General features: G+C 40.0%; 1 protein-coding gene across 1 annotated transcript in view; it reads left to right on the top strand.

Moving 5' to 3' along the window:
- OSBPL1A (oxysterol binding protein-like 1A) overlaps positions 1 to 21,188 on the top strand; it is a 73,835-nt gene that overhangs the window by 33,115 nt on the left and 19,532 nt on the right. Inside the window, exons 15-16 of the mRNA XM_009886634.1 lie at positions 10,718 to 10,880; positions 18,795 to 18,951. Coding sequence (XP_009884936.1) covers positions 10,718 to 10,880; positions 18,795 to 18,951 — 320 coding nt within the window. The remainder of the gene's footprint in view (positions 1 to 10,717; positions 10,881 to 18,794; positions 18,952 to 21,188) is intronic.

The following is a 21,188-nucleotide window of genomic DNA, read 5'->3' as shown; positions in this document are numbered from 1 at the left end:
ACTAGAAGTTTATGCTGGGGCCACTTCTGAACTGTAGATGCTACTGGATTGCATATCAGGGAGCAATAAATATAAGATTTATAAGTAAATAGCTTTGCTACAGTGTGAAGTATGTGTCTTGGGGAGAAGCAGGCTTGTTTTATCTACTGAATTCATCTTTAGTTACTTTTTGCACAAGAAGGACCTGAGTAGCAATGAGTAACACACTGAATTCCTGCAACAAAAAGTAAAAAAAAACAAAACAAACAAAAACAAACAAACAAAAAGAACCCCACCAAAAAACCCCACCAAAAACAAAACGACAAAAAGTCCCCTACCAGGTAAAGGCAAAAGTGTTTGAGATCATTCATAAGAAGAGAGGATCTCTTCCACCAAGTGAGAATATTTGGATTATCTAGCTGTTCTGCATGGCAATGGTGCTGTTCTATAGTATCTCCTTGTAATATATCCGTAGGTGTCATATTTTGGGATAACTGTGGTGGTTTTAGACTAGCAATTATTTCTAACAAAAATAAGAACTGGGTGGCAGTATTTCAGATTTCATTCTCAATATAAAAATGTCTTTTTGCTCATTTGTTCTAAGGTTGTGAACTTTCAGTTTGGATTTCTGTAGCCCAGAGTGCAGTTATCTGTTTGTCCTCGCTGCAGGATGAACTTCCGCACAACATACTCTAATTTCAGGAAATGTTTTATCAGCCTACCCAGAGCCTAGCTGATGTCTGCTGGCTGTTGCCTGCTTCGGGGTAAAGTCAAAACAGTGTCTCAGAGGAAAATCATCCCTAAGAAGAGACAAACTTTTTAATGCTGCAGGTCCTTCTAAAATCTGAAGTAGAAGTGGGATTTCTGCATTTGTGTCTGTCCATGAGGTCTGATTCTTTAATATTGGAAAGTTGAGAAGAGCGTGTTCTGGACTATAGCAAATTAGAATGCTTTCCAAGGTGGATTTTGTTTGGAGACCAGAACTCCAGCACTGTTGTGAAACTCACTGACTTCTGGCCTATGTAGGAGCTAAACTTTTTTTCATTTTTAACTAGTTTGGTTAGCATCCAAAATGAAACAAAAGCTAGCAAATAAATTGTCTGAGTTTTTCCTAAATGCAGACCTGTACAGCATGCATGTTTGTTTTGGAATTGCTTTTTTAAAAAAAACCTGTCAGTTATTCTTCATAAATAATTAACAGGTTTCCCAATGCGGAGTTTGTAGAACAGACAACCAGCTTCAGAAGTGTTAATTTTTTAATAGGAAGGTGGTTTCACTCTGAGTCAACAACGTGTCTAGTTGTGTTGCAGCACTAGTAAGCCAGTAAGAGCCAACAAAAACATAGCAAAAAACATGACAGTTGCTTCAAAAGAGAAAACATGAATACACGCATTTGCTGTGATCCAACTGGGAAGAAGTGTGGGGGAGGGGATACAAAGGGGTTGATCAAAGTAATCGGTGGTGTATACCAAAAAACACTTAAGGGAAATAGTTAGATCAAAACTGCCTTAAGATCTATGTTCAAAACAGTCCTTAAGAATAAAAAGGAAGTGTTTCCTGTGTGTGTTCTTAAGAACCCTTGTATCTTAGTCTGGTCTCTGTTTGTGAGACTAACAAACTTCAAAGATGTTCAGAGTCTCTCAAAGGGAAAAAAGAAGGAAAAAAAAAAAAAGTCCCTACCAGATCTGAAAACATGCAGCAATATACTGTTCTAGTCCTGTTGGCATCAGTAGAATACATCAGCTTGTATAATACATATATAATACATAACCCTTAGTTAGGGTAAAGTTACTTGTGGCTTGTGCCTCTGAGGAAATAGGTGCTTAATCTCACTGGGGCAGCAAAATACCTTTGGGGTGTGGTTTATTTCTGCTAATCTTGTAGCTCTACAACTTGAAACGAGCTTCCCAAACCTGTACATCACTGCTTATGTCATTCAGTCCCAGCTTGTTTTGGCATAAGCTATTGGCAAATGTGAATAGCAGCCATATTTAATTTCAGCTTTACTCAGAATAGAAACAATACTTAACAGAAAATAACAAAATCAGAAGGGTTTTTGTTTGAACTCTTGATGTTTAATTAGTCATTATTATAATACTGGAACACGAGTAGGGACAGAATGCACTCTGGAAACTGACAACTTCTGCAGCTCTTAAACCTAGGTAGACTTCATGAGATTTATTAGTTTACACTTAAGTTGTCTAAATAAAATGTTAAAAAAAAAACAAAACACGCTTTTGAGAGGAAGACTTGGAATTGTCATTAAGTCTTACTTTAAAAACAAACCAGAAAAAGATCTGTGAAGTATTGACTGGTGCAGAATCACTTTGAAGAAAGCAGTTTCTCTGATTTAAAAGTTCGGGTTTAAGCTTTTCTTCTGAAATAATCCTTCTAATCTGCAATTAGAAATTAAGTCTTTGTAGTTTGTTCTTACACTCCTAGATGGGTTCTTGGCTCAGAACTGCAACATTCTCCACTGGTTAAAACTGCAGTGCTTCATCACCCTCCGAATAAACAAACTTTGACATAGCCAAATGTGGAAACAGGAGACGGTAAGGAAGGCTGCAAAGTCTGTGTTGAGGAGGAAGTGTCACTGTGTTAGGAGGGAAAGGTGGGAGGCAAACAATTTTTGTCACTAGCACGTGGATAGTTCAGAGACAATCCAGGCAGCCTTGAATTAAGAATTTTTGTAATAGACTTGTATGTTGGAAGAAGCACGCTGACTGCTCTCAGCATCTCCAGCTCTTCTCTTGAGTAATCGTTCTCTGCCTTGATATGTGTCTGTGTTGACATGATCCTGCCAAAATCTGAGTTTCTTCTGTGTGGACAATAGCTTGGCTCGTGCTTCTAGCAGTAGTTCCACTATCTCTTTCTAAGTTTTATAATCATATCTGGTCCTTTCCTTCATTAGCAGAATTTTATTATTTTAATAAATCTAATATAGGGAAATATTATGCCTCTGTACTAGGAAGAATGATATGTAGCCTTTCCAAATCAGCCCTGCTAAACTCCTCCTCTTGAACTTCTGAGGTGAACATTCGTAGTTGACTAACAATGAATCCTTGTGTTATCCGGGGGATGACTGAGGCAGAGTCTTATGACTTGATTTACAAAGTCTTTGGTTTCTTCTATAGGCTCTGAGTTGGGATGTAAGCAAATAGATTACCAGGACTTGTTTGCTTGTGTGTATGGGGGTCTTTCAGCCTTTGTACAAAAAGAAACTTTATTGGTGATGTTTCCTGTATATGGGTCTGAAGGAAAGCAAAATGTTAGTCTTCTGAGTTTTTTTTTCCTCTTGAATTTGGTGATCTCAGTTAAGATGTGGTACTCTGATGCTGTAGCTGTAGAGTCAGCTGGCCAAAACTCTGACATGAAGACTGATGCTGTCTTGTGATACAGTAAGTAACCCTTTACCTGTCATCAGTGAGCTCAGCTTACCTCCTTGATTAACTGATCACATCTTGCTTTGCATTTCAGTAGTTGCACTAGCAGTAGTTCAAGTCACTGGCAAGTGCTACCCAACTATTCTATTTTTAACTGGAGATCTTGATAGATCTCTGGAGCCGGGTAAATGGTAAGCTTATAGCACAGAGAGAGAGAACCTAAACAAGAAACAATGGTTGAAGTAAAGCATGACTTTTTTGCATCAGTCCTCTGTACCCTGGGGTGAGCCAAGCCTATGGTGAAGTTTACAAGCACTATTTTACTCCAGCAAATGAAGAGTTATAAGGTCTTAACATACGTTAAGATAACAGATGTTTATCACAAGTTCCTTGTGGTTGGTGATGGGGAGTGGTGAGTCAACAGGGGCACTTTGTGTGGAAAGACCTATGTGTAAACGGATAAGAACTCTGAAAGTTTTGTATAAAATATTTACGTGCTTTAGGAATGTAGTGATGTGTTCATGAAACTGATTGCATTTGTTTGGGAACACTTTATTTTTGCTTTAATGGGAGCTGTCACACTTGCAGCTTTGATGTGTCATAGGAGTATTCATAAAACACTTGTTCCTTTCTCTAGTACTTCAGATACCTGAGACGTGCTTGCAAAGAACATACTGAAACTAAAACTGTTCCTGTTTTTTTGGGGGTGGAAGGGGGCTTAGGAGAAAAGCAGGATTATACATATTCATATCATATATTAATGTGTGATTAGTGGGAGTTAAGTCCCATGAGTAGAGGTAAAAATCAAGCCTTTTTTAAAAATTTATTTTCTTTCTGAAAAACTTCCTCTATTGAAGCTCAAATGTGGTTAAAACTAGGAGAACTCCACGTGAGACCAACTGGTTCCAGTTTTCACTTCAGTAACAGCTTAAGCAACAACTTAGCCCTACTCTAGGTAGCAAAAAATCTAGAAGCATTTTTTTCATAGAAGCACATCCTGTAGAATTAGTGCTGCAGTAGCATGCTTCAAAGTCAGTTAATAGAATATATAGAACTGTTCCATTTCTAAACAGGTAAGCCTCAGGGAAGATATTCAAAGTCTTTACATTTCTTCCATGCTGAAATGAAAAGGCAGGTTTTGTTCAAGACGCGGAGGCAGACCTGACTCTTCTGAAAACTATGTAGTTCTCATTCTACATTAAATGTAAAAGAATAACAGATTTACTCAGCACTAGTTTAAACTGGTCATCACAAAGAACTGGCTTATGCAAGGAGATGCTAGCAATAGGCACTGCATTGTGCTAACAGCAAAATTGCAACTATGTGAGCTTGTCTGTTAGAATGGACAAACAGTGTACATGTCAAACTGTCTGTCTGCATTGGGGTTGTGATTTTCATTGTTGGGCTCGGATTTTTTGGAAGGGGTTTTCTTTTGGTATGAAGACTACAGAAGAAGGGAAAGAATCCTTGCTTTGGATTCCCAGTACTTCCTGTGAGTAGTTTTCTGTAGTATAATGTGTTACAGCACAGAGCCTTGTAGGCTCTGTCTTTCAGGATAGTCTGACCTGTTGGAGTAGCTGACCCTGGAAACTAACAGTTTCATATAAGTAGGTGTGGTGTGAAGCAAATGGCAGGTTTGATTGGCATTTATGTCATTACAGAAAGCAGGGTTACATTTCTTAATGCCAGGAGATGTCCACAGAAAACTGTCAGTTCTACTATAGCAGTGTTTCTCTAATTCCTTGGTTATATGTTAATTTCCAGCCAGGTGTTAGACTAGCCCTTAGCTTGCTACTGAAAACTTGCACCTTGTGTCTATGCTTCATGGCAAGTGTCCCGTAAGCGGTGACGTTTTAGGGAGGATGGAATTTCTGTGGCAGCTGGACAAAGCCATTCAGTTTGAAAACCAAAACCTCACTTCTGAGTAGTCGGAGACATTGAGGCAGTGTCATAGGCTGCTTTCCTGCACTCAGCCTACTGCAGAACAGAATTGGTATGTGGCGTACTGGCAGAGTCTGGCTTCAGATCCCCCGGTGGTTGCTATGTGAAAGAGGTGGCTCTTCCTTCCTACACAACTAGAAAGTCTGCATATTCTGGGTATTCTTATTCCTAACACGGAAGTTGAGTGCTTTTGAAAGTAAAATTCAACTAAATTACACTGCGGAGTTGTGAAGTGTGTCTTTTCTGTCTAGGATAACCTAGAGCCAAGGTATGCTTTCTTTGTATTTACTGTTCTAATGTTAAAGGCAGGTAGCCCTACGTATTGTTGAGGTGTCTGTATTTGTTCTATGCCTTCCTTGCTATGTGTTGGTTTTAGGGTTTACTTGCAGCTGCAATAGCCTGTTGCCGAGATGATAATTTATTAGCTGGGCACACAGTGGTGTGACCCTTTCCTAACCCACAAAAGTGCCACTGTTGTTGGGCACTAATTTAAATTAAAAGCATCCAGCACCAAACAAAGGAAGTATTTTATGAATTGTACTGAGATGTCTTCAGGATAGACAGAGAAGCCTTGATTACAGAGTGTGCCGATGTAGTTCAAGACTTCAGGCTTTAAAAAAGAAAAGGGGAAAAAATAGTGGTTTGGTGCATATTACTAGTCTCCCACCTACCTCATGGAAGCTGAGGGTGCAGAAAGGAATGGGATTGATGTTTGTTACACACAGATAAGCTTTTTCATATTTTGGAATAGGCACGTGAACTTTCTGCTAGTAATATGCAGTGAAGGAGTTAACTTTTAAACCATGCTGTTGTGCTTAACAGGATTTCTGATGGCATGGAAAGACAATGGAAGTGTCTGCAAATAGCTTGTTGCTTTCTTTTTAAAAAAATAAAACAGAGGTCTGACTGCTAAAATAACTCAATTCTACTATTTAAATTCACAATTCAGTGCTTACAGCCCGAAGGACTTGAATGTTTCCAACAGCTTCCCATTCAGTTAAACCAGAAGTGAAACCAGTTACCAGAACTTGGGTATTGGACTACTTCAGCTGGAGAAGTATTTTTTTTAAGAATAAATTGTTGCACTGACCTAGATACTGAAGTCTTGGTGGTTCTGTGTCAGTGTATCAGGTTATAGCTGTGTCTGTAGCTGTAAGGTTAATGATTGAGTGATTGTTTACTTCTGTGAGACAAAGATAGATAGTTTCCATCAGCAATTATAAATCTGAAGTTTCACTATAATATTCTCTTTAGAGATGAAAACAAGACTGATCTTAACTATCATTGTCTAGCAGTGCAAGCACAAGCCCAGCTTTATTGATAACTGTAACTGCTCTTGTGCAGAAGAGCTCCTGACAAGGGTAATGTAGGGAGGCCTGACCAGTTGAATGTTGGGAACTCAGCTGGCCTCATGCTGGGCACACTAGAGTGCTCTGTGCCCCTGTCCCTGTGAAGCTCTGTGGAGAGCTTATAACGTTGATGGTCGCACTGGCATTGTGGGGACCAGCATCAGGGATCAAAAGGATGACAGCCGTTCCATAGTTGGAGGATGAGGAGCTGAACCCAGTACGATGTGAATTGCCATCTGTCTCTTTCTCAGGTCAGGCACCACTACTGAAAGTACAGAAACCACAGCTATGTCACAAGCTGTGCCTTACACAGGCTGTCAGTGAAATGTCTCTTCTGTTTTTTTCCTGGGTATGCTCAGATGGGGTTTCCAGAGCTGTGTATGCACTGATACCTGCATCATTTTCATGTGATATTTACTATCTTATATAAATATTTGTCACGGTGAAATAGTGTGGTACTCAGCTAATGCAACTTCATGAAATCAGGTGATATTTCACTGCAAAATGTTGGTTTGTCTGCATCCAGTTTAATAGACTGAAATGTGTATGCTTCTGAAAGTGGGTGCTTTCTTCATCGTTTTATACTCCTCTTCCTGCTTTATACATGGGTGCTAAAGATTTGGTGTTAACAAGCATTTTTAAAACTAGTCTGGAGGTTCCTTCTGTAATCTTGCGGTTGATTTTGTGTTGGGACAATGGAGAAAGAGAGCATGGGGAAGAAAAAACTTTGGGAAAAGGGATAGAGCTGAAGTGTCATCTCCAAAAATGGAAGTGGAGTAGCCAGAAAGATGGAATAATTCACCTCAGAACTTAATTATTGGCCAAGTCTTGTGAATGAAAAATAGAGTATGGCAAAACTCTCCGTAGGAGAAAACTTCTTATGTTTTGGGAAAACTTATCACTCAGTTTGTCAATTATGTTGTTCAATAAACTTATGCTTTGAAAATAGTGCCAATCAGCCTGTGTATTTCTTGTTAAGCTTGGAAGAATGGAGTGTGTGGTTCTGGAGGAAAAAAAACCCCACAACCTCTAAAACTCCAACAACAACAAAAAAAACCATCCTGCCTTTATAGTGAAACTTACTGCAAAAAGGTTTCAGGAGATGTATCTCATCAATAATAAAAGACAAGGTGACAAAATGATGGTATTGCTTAAAGCTGCTTTGTGTTTAAAAAAAAAAAAAAACCCCCAAAAAAAACCAAACAAAAAACCCCCCACAAAACAAACCGAAACCAGTATGCTTACTTCAAACAAGGTTATTTCTCCAGTGATACCTGTATTAAGTAAAGTACATGAAGGTTTTACTAGCTCTATCTCTGCAAGCATTGCTTTTCTACAGGTGAAATCAGTCAAATAATGGTAGTAGAACTATTTTTTTTTGGTTTTTTTTTGGTTTTTTTACTTCTCATGTTGACACTGTAGAACTGCTTGGGTGCTTAAGGACACAGTATAGTTACAGACAGTATTTCCAGAACACTATCTTCAAAGAGCTGCTAGTGTAAACTCTTATCCTTCATCGAGTACTAGGCTGTAGAGGTTTGTAGAGCCACCTTTGGACTCTCTGAATACGTGTGTCCATCCCACAAGCTCAGTACTGCTGACAAAAGTTTTATGCCGGACTTAACATCTCCAGCCCCCAGCTATTGAAGTAAGGTTGCTTTAAAACCAGTTCATTCAGATGCGGTTGCAGGCAACAATCTTAAAACATGTTTTCTTTTTTCCTAAACTTCTGGCTAGCATTGTGCTCCTTGTGTAACAGAAGAAAAGCATTTTTTTGTTACCTGCTAGTAGTGTGTAATTGCTGTGCTAATAACTGTTTGGCAGCTAGGAGGTCTGGAAGCACACAGAAAAGTGAACCTTACTGTAAAGCTGGCTATGTATTTTCCAAAAAGTGGATTTGTTTCCAGTACACCTTCTGCAGTACTGTATAGCTGTAGGATATGATAGGGCAGAGGAACCTTAAAGCCAATAAAAGACTTGGGGGGGGTGGGGGGGTGGTGGTGTTAATCCTATATATGTTGTTGCTTGTTTAGTCACACTACTTTGCTCTTAGGGGATACAAAAAAGGTTCATCTGTGTTTTTTAGATATGTTTTGATTTTCTTTCAATTTGCTGTTAGGTAACAATGAATTATAAATTTTAGGTAAACATTTAAATCGCTCAAATCATTTATCAAAGCAACAGAGCATAAAGGCATCTAATTCAGTACTACAAAAAAATTGCAAATACTATTTTAATAACTGGTTTTGCTTTGCTGTTTAATAAGAATGAAACGTACCACTTTATTTTCAGTCCTCCCTCACAGGAGAGTGAAATACTGATGCTGGTTCTCTACATGGGCAGTTCCTTAACTATTTGGTAGCATACAAAATGTAATCCCTGCAGAAACTGCTTAATAACAGATCTCTTGCAGTGGCATGTCTGACTTGTATGAAACATTGCAGTAATTGGCTTCCTTGCTACTGTCAGAGTGAACTTTAAATGAAAGTGACAGTGACTAGTCCAGATTTTTTTTTTTCATTTTGTTCAGGGTAAAACTGTTAGACAGTAAGTGACTTACTGGTTTTATTGCTTTCAACTAGCAACCCATTTTTATATTCTTTTAATTATTTAATTGGATTGCCCCTTTACCCTTGGAGTTGTGCAGCCAAACCAGCTGAATTAGTATTTGTCACAACTGAGGGGGTGAAAATTTCTTCCATAAATCTTTCCCCAGAGGATATGTTACTGCTAGCATAGAAACTCGTTGCTGGAAGTGGCAAATCTGCTTTAATATCTCCTTCCTAGCCTCTAAATTTGCACCCCCTCGTTTGTGCCTGACTCTGAATCCACTATTTGAGTGCTTGTTATAACTGAGGGGGCTGAAGCCTCTGAAGTGAGGCTTTAATGTAAAATGTAACCAGATAGGACATGCGAACAGTTCCTAAATTAGATTCCAAAAGGTAGTGTTGGTATATGTGTAAGTTGCTTAGGAAAGTGTGTAAGTTGTCCCTGTAACTGTTCCAAGAGATTAATTGTCATGTCCTTGCATGTTCTTAGTGGAGGGGGGAATTAGTGTTGTAAACTGACCTTTGAGAGTAAACTAGAGCAGAAGGCAGGGGTTGGGGATGCTTTTAAACAGGGACTTGAAGGGGCAGAAGAAGAGAAAGGAGAAGAGTCAATGGTTTATGGACTGAAGGAGAAGTGGCAACTTGAAGCTTCGCTGGGCTGGGAGAAGAGGCTCTTCCTGAGCCTTCAGCTACAGCCGTCTCCCTTCCTCGGCAGAAAGAGGAGGTGGGAAAGCACCAGCCAAAAAAAAAAAAAAAAAAAAAAAAAAAAAAAAAAAAAAAAAAAAAAAAGAGGAGGAAATAGGAAGGACACGTTGCTTTCCCATTACTAGTCCTGGATTCAAGGAGTGGATAACATCATCCTCTCTGGAGCTGATTGCATGTGTGGGCATAAAAAAAAAAAAAGTCCACCATCTGGTGGCTGGGCTTCTTTTTTTGTCAGCTTCTGGCTCCTCTGTAAACTGTTTTGGAAGTGGAGAGGGAGGGCTGTTTATATCATCGTTAAATCACTTAGTAGAGGAATCTCCTTTTTAACCTTCTTCTGTAATCCTCGGGGTTAAATGTTTTCAGCTGTTAGTTCAGTTGCAGTTATTTGTAGCTGGCGTTCACATTTGCTCTGTAATTCAATTTAGATGATGCTGCTTGGTCCAAATTAGAGCAGACTAGTACAAGGAGCTTGCTGTGTGTAGAAACAGATCAGTAACTCCATAGTTAAGGTCATCCAAGAAGAGTTGTAAATATTTCCCCTCAGTTTTAAGGTATAGTAATCTGGCTTGAATTTGCTTGTGGAACTGTGATTTTTATATTATCAGATGTTGTTTGTCAGATTTCTCCAGCTACTGAAAACGCTGAGTAACAACCTTACTGTCATCACGAAAATACTGTAATATTCTCACCCGGGTGGTTTCTGTTCCAGCTGTTTGCCATTTATTTATTAGAGTCTATTTTATGAACAGCTTCCAGCTATATACATTCTTGGGAGAGATGAGATTTTATTCATACATGTATCTACTTATAGGTGAGGAATTTGAAACTGGAGCATGAGCAGGAGAAAAACAAGATCTTGTCAGAAGCGTTAGAGACGCTAGCTACCGAACACCATGAACTAGAGCAGTCTCTGGTTAAGGGATCTCCGCCTCTCAGCATCATCAGCGAAGAGCAATTCTATGATGCTGTTTCAGGTAGGTAATGATGTCCAGAATGTGAGTGTGTAGCCAGCATGTGTGTGGTGAATGTGGTGGGGAGGGTGAGGGGGTGGAAACAGCCTCAGTTGAAGTGAAATCTCTCTTTCTAATGTGGAACTAATTTTAGGAGAATGCTTCATGTGATTTATGAGCGGCCCTCTAATATTTTGCCTGAGCTCACCTGTATTGTTTCACTTTAGTGTGACAAAAAGTTTCAAAACCACAGGGCAGTCATGAAAAGACTGATTGCTTGCGTGCCTACGCCCTTTTTTTAAATAGCAAAACTTAAGGCTCCTATTTTAGGAGATGTAACTGTATCTGGTAGCCTTCTGACATGCTTTCTCCATGGTGGTGTATGTTTTTTCTTTTGTTGTTAAGATTGGTCCATAAAAATCACTAATTTCGAGGGATAATGAGGTTAAGAAAGGCTTGTTCTAGTTCACTTTTGTATACCTTAAGTGTCACAGGTGGAAGAAAAGGGTGAATCAAAATCCTATGTGCGTTTCTGAAATAGCGCTTTTTTTTTTCCTTCCCTGTCTGCTCTTCAGTTTAGTATCTTTCATATTTTCATGTGCAAAACATGCGAATAGTGACTTTGGAAAACTCTGAACTACATAAGATGATTACAACGTGCATTTGTATAGAGAGGCTGTATATAACACAGCTCAGTAACAGCTCAAACTGGGTGATGCTGCAGTGTGTAGCTGTCTACAGCTGTGAAGGATCTGGAAAATCTTGAGGGTGAACATAGTCTAACTGTAGCAGATAATTAGGTTGTGATGGCATACTTCATGAGCAAGGATGGGGTTACTTCTGCGAGCCGAACTGTCTGATGCTTTGGTCAGATGAGGAAAAGCAATGTTCCCAGACTCCTTGTTAGGTGTTCTGCAATGCACAACTTAAGCAGAGAATAAAAACAGGAGAAGTGGGGTCTGTACTCAAGTATAGCACTAGCACCGGCACACGGCTGCTTGGCACAGTAACAAATTTATTAAGCCTTCAAGGAGGAGAAGAGATTGAGGAACACTAGAAACAGGTTCTTCGACCATAACCAAAAGAACAATTCTGCTGAAAGGCCTCAGGCTCTTTTGCTTGTCAAAACAAAGCAGAGAAATAGTGGTTTATGTGGTGTTGCTGGAACGTAGTCTCTCCAGCCAGGCTTGCTTTGTGTGTATGAGAGAATACTCAGCTTTAAAAAGTTGCTAGTCTACACATCTCATAACTGACCTGGTCTCTAAATTTTTTTGAATGAAAGTGTCCAAAGCCTCTTCTCTAGTTGGAAGAGGTGGTGCTTTTATCACTTGAAGCTGTAAACAAATCTCACTGAGTGGATTTGCTTAACTGGAACTTGCTGAGCATATATATCTGTGTATATATAAAACACATATGTCAATTCTCTCTCCTCTGGGAGAAGTTACTTGACATAATTCATCTTCATTACAATTTAAATAATTTTCCAGGATAGACTCACTTACTTGATTATCAACTTCTTCAGACTTGTGTTAGGTTTTCTTCTCTAGGTTGTTCACATTCAGTGCTTTTCAGTGATTCGCATCCTGTCTATCTCTGAAGGCATGTGTTTGGGGGAAGGACACTCTGATTTTTGGAGTGGGGCTAGAGAAAGCGTAAAGTGACATGCTTTCCTGTCTGCTGGATGCATGTTATGACTTTCACTGTAAACACAAAAGGAATTATTTTTTTGTGGGTGAGGTTTGGGGTGGTTTTTTTTCACTAGTCACTGGGATCCTGGTAATACTTTCTAACCATCTTTCTTTTCTGCCATGTATGTGGAGTTTCAACTGGAAGACTTCTTGCTCTGTATGACAAGAATACAGTGAGAGCAGAGGAGTCAGGGATGTATGACCCTGGTTCAGGGTTTAGGAATGTGGGTATTCCTTCCTAGGCTAATGAGACAGGGAATATGATCATAAATATTTTTGTAACAGAGAGCAGTGACTAGGCCTAATCGTCAGAAGCTAAAAATTTTTATCTCCAGAAATCTAAACTACTAGGACTTTGTCTTCAAAGCTTTTGCTTAACCTGATTTGTTACTTGATAGTATTTTATTAAGTTAAGCTATATTGACTTTGGATAAATAGACGTCTTTATGATTTATCTTACTAGGCTGTATAGGAGATTGAGCAAACACTAATGTATTTTAACAGGGTGATGTGACAAGTAATAATGTCTGTCAGTGGAAAAATGCCACTACTTCAAGACTATTTTTTCTATTAGGATACCATCTTTTTCTAGTTACAGTTCTGTGAATTTTTAACTCTCCACCGTAGGAGTGAGTTTAGAAGTGAGAGTATTGCATAACTAGACTTGCACTTTGAGCTGAAGAATCGTTAGCTTTGACTTGACAGGTTGAAAGAAGCAGCTTTTTAAAATAACGTTGTTTGTGTATTAGACACTTCTGCTTGCTTACTCTCAACAAAAGTATCAGTAGCTGTGACAGTTCAGAGCAATGCAAGACTTTTCAAACAGGTTTTTGAACAAGAGGTTTATTAGAAAGAATATGTTCACAGCAGCAGCTATTTGTCCCTGTTTACCATGCTGTGATTCACATTGTAGAGCAATCTGATTGCATGAACCAGACTCCTGAATGAAGCTAAATCAGAAGATGCAGTCCGGTTGCTATTGGACACCCAGTTCCTGGTAGGAGAGTAGAGCCAATCTGAAGAGAACACCACCAGAAATGTATCTAGTTCCAGTGTTGAGTCCTCAGCACCATCTGTTTGGCTTGGAAATCTGCTTCAATGGAGCCATGCTACCTGCTAATGTTGGCATAGTCTAAATTGGTCACTGATAAGTCTGTGTTGTGTAGTTCTGTCTGTAGAAATTGTGGGCATGATTACAGAAATATCCTCTTTTTTTTCCCAAACAAAGGGGTGAGGAAAATGTTTGTAATGCAGCAAGATTGTTTACTGCAGTAGTAGTTTATTTGCTGGAGTCTCTAATCTTTTTAAGTGATGTGCTGTTATCAGTGCTTTCTGACTGTTATGGTAACTTCTAAATCCCTGTGATGGGAGAGCAGTAGACACTGAACATGAAAGGAGGAACCTACAGGAAAAGGGAGTTACTTTGTGTTATCAAAGCATGATAACCGGTGTTGAGAACAGCAAAGTTAAGGGTATTATTAATCTGAACTCTGATAGCAGCAGGTCAGTTAACAGTGCTTCCCAGTGCGCTGATCATGGGAGTGGTGGCAATGTGTAATCAAACACGATAGCACATAGAGTACTGCAGCTCTGGGTTTCAGGATTGAATGCTTAACATGTGTTAAACTCTTCTTCTATGTTTAAAGCAGGGTGGGGTGGAGGGGGTGGGCATTGGAGAAGGGAGGAAGCACTAAACAAGTAGCAAAATTCAGTAAGACCAATGGCATCTCCTAGAGAGCTGGAGAAGTTATTAGCTTTGATTAAGTATGCAGACCTCAGGAAGCATATGAAAATGTAATACAAATGCAGAGTCCATCCACAGTGCTGAAAAATGGCTAAGAAGATCAAGAATTAAAGGGTGAAGGTACTTGATCTTTGCATTGCAGATAAGATTCCTTGACTATATGCATATAGCTCTTCCCAAATTGGGTGTACGTAGAACTGTCCTGATTTTTCTCTTGAATGGGTTTTATCTGAGAGGTGGAGTTTTTCTGCAAACAGCTTCTGTGTTTGTTGAGGGGGGTATTGTTGGTTTTACATAGATGCAGTCTTACTATAAAAGCAGTTATTTAGCTACAGGAATATTTTTATTATACTAAAGGTAAACTGTCATAGTACAGCTTCAACTGCTACGTACCTCTAATGGGTTCTGTGTTTATAAAGAATGCCCCTAACTGGAACAAGAAGCAGTAGACTAGTTCTGTTGCTTTTGCTCGCTTCCTAGTTTGTCTCTAGTTATCAGATCACTTAAAAGTAAAAATTGCACAAAAAGCGTGGAAAACTTACTGCCCTTGCTTCCACGCTTAGCATAGTTTGTCAAGTGGCTTTTTTTGAACATGTACCAAAAAATACTCCACAACCTCTGTGACACCACTGCTGCCGATGGACTTGAATATAGCTAAAAGAATGGATTCAAGTATCTCAGAGAGGGATGGGAAACACTGGATCAGAATTCAAACCCACCATTGCCAGTGGTTAAACGCTACATTTCTCAGGTGTATTTTATTAATCAAATACATTGGCCAAACTTTTCTACCCGGAACTGAAGACCTACCAGTTGTTGCAATAGGAGATGAACTTCCCTTGAGTTAAGTTTCTGTCATTGCTTCTGCTGTTTCCCCTTCCTCTCCCACTCTTGCAAAATGTAGCTGGTGTTTTTACTGTTATCCTGACACTTCAGGTTTTATGAGCTGGAGAGCTTCCTAGTCAGCCTGGTCTTGTCTCAAAGATCGCTTAAAAATTTTGGCTTCTGAACAGGGACTCTTATTCCTTCTCCCCCCTCCTCAGCCCACACCCCCTTAAGTTCAATAGAAAAAAACGCTAATTTTCTCATAGTCATCTGTTTGACAGCTGCTCTGTAGCAACTTGTGAATATAAATCTTTTTTTGCAGTGACGGGGGAGTATGCAAATCTTAATTCAGAAAAGAGTTAGCTGCAAGTACACAGGGAAAAGCTCAGTTTGAGTTGCCTGTTGATCTGTGCTCACCATACAATACTAGGCTTGTTCATTTTGACATCTAAACAAATTCTCAAGGTTTATTAAGCTTGTTGGGTCAAAGGAGGTAGCTGAGGTTTAGGGATTGGAGATTATCTTCGATGGCATGAGTTGTTATGGACATACTTTCTCAATTTCTCAGGAAAATGAGTGAGGTGTTTAGAGAGCAATTTCTTATAACAGTGTCTGGTTTCATGTGCTGTGCAGCATAATTGTCTCTGAGCACTGTAAGACTGGCATTGGGAGAACTGGTCATGTGTAGTGTTTAAAAATCTGTTGTACTGAGAAGCATGTAAGAGAGTGGTCAGCAGTTCTAGTGAAGCTTTTAACCTCTGGAGTCTTAGGTCTGTTGCAGAAATTCACATTGAGGGAATTGTGTTGTGACTCTTGTCTGAAAACAAGTGGTCCCAGATGGTACAGAAAGAGAAGGGAGCCTTACAGGAGGCAGAGTCGTAGAATCATAGAATGGTTTGGGTTGGAAGGGACCTTGAAGATCATCTAGTTCCAACCCCCCCTGCCATAGGCAGGGATACCTTCCACTAGACCAGGTTGCTCAAAGCCCCATCCAGCCTGGCCTTGAACACCTCCAGGGATAGAGCTTCCACAGCTTCTCTGGGCAACCTGTTCCAGGGTTTACTATCCTCAGAGTAAAGAACTTCTTCCTAATATCTAATCTGAATTTATCCTCTTTCGCTTTAAATTCATTACCCCTCAACCGGTCACTACACTCCCTGATAAAGAGTCCCTCCCCATCTTTCCTGTAGGCCCCCTTTAGGTACTGGAAGGCTGCTATAAGGTCTCCCCGGAGCCGCCTTTTCTCCAGGCTGAACAACCCCAACCCTTTCAGCCTGTCATCAGAGCAGAGGTGCTCCAGCCTTCTGATCACCTTCATGACCTTCCTCTGGACCCTCTCCAACAGGTCCATGTCCTTCTTATGTTGGGCACTCCAGAGCTGGATGCAGTACTCCAGGTGGGGTCTCACCAGAGCAGAATAGGGGGGGCGAATCACCTCCCTGGACCTGCTGGCCGTGCTGCTTTGGGTGCAGCCCAGGATGTGGTTGGCTTTCTGGGCTGCAGTCGCACATTGCAGGCTCACATTGAGCTTCTCATCCACTAACACTCCCAAGTCCTTCTCCTCAGGGCTGCTCTCAATCTGTTCTCTGCCCATCCCTGCTTGGGATTGCCCCAACCCAGGTGTAGGGCCTTGCACTTGGCCTTGTTGAACTTTGTGGTTTGCATAGGCCCACCTTTCAAACCTGTCCAGGCCCCTCTGGATGGAATCCCTTCCCTCCAGCGTGTCAACTGCTCCACACAGTTTAGTGGTGTTGGCAAACTCGCTGAGAGTGCACTCAATCCCACTGTCCATGTCACCAACAAAGATGTTAAACAGCACCAGTCCCAGTACTGACCCCTGAGGAACACCACTCGTGTTTGCTTTATGTTACAGGGTTTGCTTCATGCTTTTGTCATGATAACTGTTGGCACACTTCAGCAGCTATTTCAAGAAAGAGGTGGAATACTCACCTTGAAGAGATTTATAGCATGATGTGGTCAGGGGTGCTAAGGCCCAATTTGTGTTACACTGCCAGAATGTCACTTCCTTTCTGATATTTGGATACACAGCATTGTATTCCTGACTGCCTGGGCTCATGATCTGTGGAGAAATCTGTGTTTTATGTAATGAACTTGTCCACAAGTAAAAATTCTTCTCCTTATTCTTCTTATTATATACAGTACCCACCAAACTATTGCTTTGGTATGTTACATCATAATTTGGCACAGAACTAGACTGCCAAATTTGGGGAAACTTGTGAGAAGCTTCTCTGGAGTGCCAGTCCACTTTTTTAACATATCCTCAGCACCAGCTGGCAGTTCTTTTCATTCCCTAGCAACTGGCTTAATTTCAGTACTGTCTTGATGAGGCTAGGAATGGATGTTTTTAATGAAAGCAAAGATCTCCTTTATGCTTCTAGATCTCACTCTCTCTAGAAAGGATGGAGACATTGTGGCACTGCCCATCTGTTCATCGGGATTTTGTCCGTTTCTTGTCCCTACTGTGATCTGGATGTAGTAGAACATCCTGTTGTCACTGTCCCCGTCACCAAAGCAACATATAATTGACATGTTCTGGAGAAGCTACTGGTGCCGTTTCTTAAGAGAAAAAGCACCTGGCAATGGACAGCTGTGACTGAGATATTCTTTTGGATGGGCTACTATTTCAGTGAGTTTTTGATTACTAGTTTTGAATTGGAATCAGAGAATGACTAATCTTGCAATTATTTTTCTGGATATTTACAGCCAAGTTTTTGGAATGGTGTTTGCTACAGTTTTTGTTTGCTTTTTTCAGAAGCGATGAGGCTTGCATTAAGCTGTTTACCATTGAGTGTTGTACCTGGTTTCTGCTAAAGGGATTCCAGAATGACAGAAATTGGTGCATCTTTGTCTTGAGCTGTTCCCTTGCTTCCTGGAACTTGCAGTTGATTAATCCTTTGCCAGTCTCATCAGGTTTGAAAGAAAAACACAAAACAAAAATACAGACTTTTGCCAGGAAGCTTATACTTCCTGGAGCAAGACTGTCTCTTCTCCAGAGCTGGTCAAACACCACCTGACCAAAACACTGGTTAGAAATAAGGTGGTGTCATTTATGTTGGTTTTAGTTTTAGATGTGATGTGGACTGTACTATTAACCTACCTTCCAGAGTACAAAGTTTATCTTATTGATTGGTGAGCTTATCATTTAGACTTAGTTGGGACCTACGTGGCTAATGTAATCCACTGCGTACGATACCTCCTCCTGTTCTTTGATACTTGTTCAGTAAGTTGGGAAGTAAAGGTTGCTGAACAGTACTGACTGTCTAAGAATTTAGATCAAACTGAAATCTTATATAGAAGGAGGAGTCAGTACTTGAATGTTGAGGTAACTGTTATTTAGTTAGCTAAGATACTGGCATCTATGTGACACTGGCACTTGTCCTAAGCAAGTTGTAGTAGCTTTGGTTGAGTAAAAATGTCAGACTTTGGCTCTGTTTGATAGAAGATTTTTAATGTACTGCGTTCTTGCTTATCATGCAGTCTCTTTATATCTAGCAGAGCTGCAGCGGTCTGTGGCAGTACTAGTTACTTACCAAATGGATGCTGTCATCAGGACACAGTAGCCTACTTAGGTTTCAGTTTTGTACAAAGAGGGAAGATCTGTTAGTGACTGAAGTCTAGCACAGGCAGTAGATTCATTAACATGCACTTGCTCTTTTGCAGATTCAGAATCTGAAAAATCATTAAGTGGGTTTGAAACAACAACAGCCTACTCATTAGAAGACAGCATGGATTCAAAAGATACAATAACGTCAAGCATGTCTGAAGAAAAGGTTTGTGGCAGTGGAGAGTCGCTGTCTAACGGAATCAAAACACACAGGTAGGAAGTTGCCTGTTCTTAAGGTATTATAACATGTGTTAGTGGTGAGTGAAAGACCACAGGAATCTCTGTAAAGCTAACTGAAAACTTTTAAAACTTTGTTGGGGACAATTGACAAGTAGTTAATTGTGCTATGATTTTATACAGAATATTTTTCCAAGGCTGGTGTGTTCCTTTGCGTCTTGCTTCCTGATGATCAAATCTGAATAAGTAAGAAAAAAATAAAAAAATATTATGTGCTATGTAAAAGTGGACATGCTTGTTTTTGAATAGATCTTATTTAAATCTATGTGGATTTTAATTCCTTCATGTATATTTAATGACCTGTGCCTCCTATTGCCTCTTTAATTTCCAGTCATTTGATCCTTCTATTGGTATCAGGAATGAATGAAAAATATTGCTAGCCTGGCATCAGAAACTCAAATGTGAACAAAGGGAGTCTTATTCTGAAAGTCTCATCCATGTTTTATGTGCTTATTTTGTGTTGTCAAATGATCCATTTTTGTTTGTTTCCTTGTTGATAAAAGAGGACAATAGGTCTAGAGTTAATGAGATGTAATAGACACCACTGTTCTCGAGTTTCAGTGAAGGGGTAATATAATGTTTGTGGTACAGATCAAGCCAGACTCCCGTGTGTTTCAAAAAGTCTACTTTGGAAGTGTTTTGGATGTGCAGAATGATGATGGGGGGGACACCAGATTTTTGTAAAACCAGGAAATTAATACTGAATTTTACAGCAGCAAGCAAGATATGCTTAGTTACTTGGTCTCTTAAATAGTTAAATTGTGGTGACATGTGGCAATGTCAGAGACCTGATGTTTCAAGGTACAAGCTCTGCATGTACATCCCTCCCATGCTAGGCAAAGATGAAGGCACATGAGGGCTTGGGTGGGGTAACGGGGTGGTTTGGCAAGGTAGCCTAAAGCAGCTGACAAAGCGTGTTGCTCTGCACTCCTGTTGTGAGCAAGGGTGGTATTTATGGCCTTGGCTAAGTGCCTTTCCTAATTAGAGCAGGAAGTTCAAGGGTGGGGGTGGAAGCACTAGGTGAAGGTGGACATTTGAATTGCATTCATTGCCTTGGAAACAATGAGGAGAAAGGAGGCAATTTGTGATCACCATGAAAATTATGATGCGTGTTGACATGCATTGTCTTGAAGAGTTTTAACAGGAATTGATCTTCTGTTTACTATAAAAAAGAAATAACTTGGCAAGTTTCTGTAATGCTGCACTATGTTGTCAGAACTGTATGGAATACGTGACAAGCAGAATTTAAGATCTGCTATTTTTATAAGGGAGAATGAAAAGTAATGAACAAGTACCTCTGCATAAGTTGTTTCTCTGAGCTTTATGTCTTTAGTAGTAAAGAGAGTATAGGATATTAGAGTAAAACGAGTGTAAAAATTGGCTGGCTAATAACTTCTAAAGAAAAGTGGAAACATCTGTTTTGCATATAGATAAGAATATATCATCATATTTTATGTGACTAAATGGCTATAGAGCACATTCTAGGTTGAGCTGTAATGTCAAGCTGGCACCGTGGTTGTGCATTGGGATTTGTCTACAAATATATTGATGCAAACTATTTCTCCCCAGAGCTCAGCCAATTTAGATTTTACCTCCAAGAGAACCTTCTCAGGGGATGGGAGTTGTTTGGTGTTTCTATGCTGTTGATGGCAGTGATGTTTGGCCTGGTACGGGATCTGTTTGATGTGACTTCAGAACTGTGTTACCTACCTGGACCCGCTGGCTCCAGTTTGTGCCTCTTGGTTTTGGGGCTAGTTAAGAGGGTGTGTGGTCAAATACGCATTGTCTGTGATGCCACCTGTGTCCTTTTTGGAGCAGAAGCCTTAACTACTTGATGCTGTGCAAAGTGAGGGGGTTGGAATGTTGTGACAGCATTTCATTTGATCCTTACAGCTTTTGGTTTGCTATAACTTTTTTGTTTAACTTCTGTTTCTGTTAACCGCATGGAAACAAGTCACTTAGAGAATAGACCAGATTAATTTCTTTTGCTTAAGAACTTGGTATACCTTCCTGTAGTTCCTCAGATAAGTAGAGGATCTGCAGCTGTATTTGGGTTGGATGTGAGAGTACATAACACTATTTAGAAGTCAGTATAAATAAGACTTTATTTCCTACCTTCATCTAGAAAACCTGGGTTCTAATCTGCCTCTCTTATTTGAGCAGTGAGAGTTTTGCACAGGGAAGTGGAGGTCAGGTTTTTTTTTGGGGGGGGG

This window comes from Charadrius vociferus, unplaced genomic scaffold (assembly GCF_000708025.1).
Source record: "Charadrius vociferus isolate BGI_N301 unplaced genomic scaffold, ASM70802v2 scaffold45, whole genome shotgun sequence".
Taxonomy (NCBI): domain Eukaryota; kingdom Metazoa; phylum Chordata; class Aves; order Charadriiformes; family Charadriidae; genus Charadrius; species Charadrius vociferus.
This window is presented reverse-complemented; position numbering and strand designations above follow the sequence as displayed.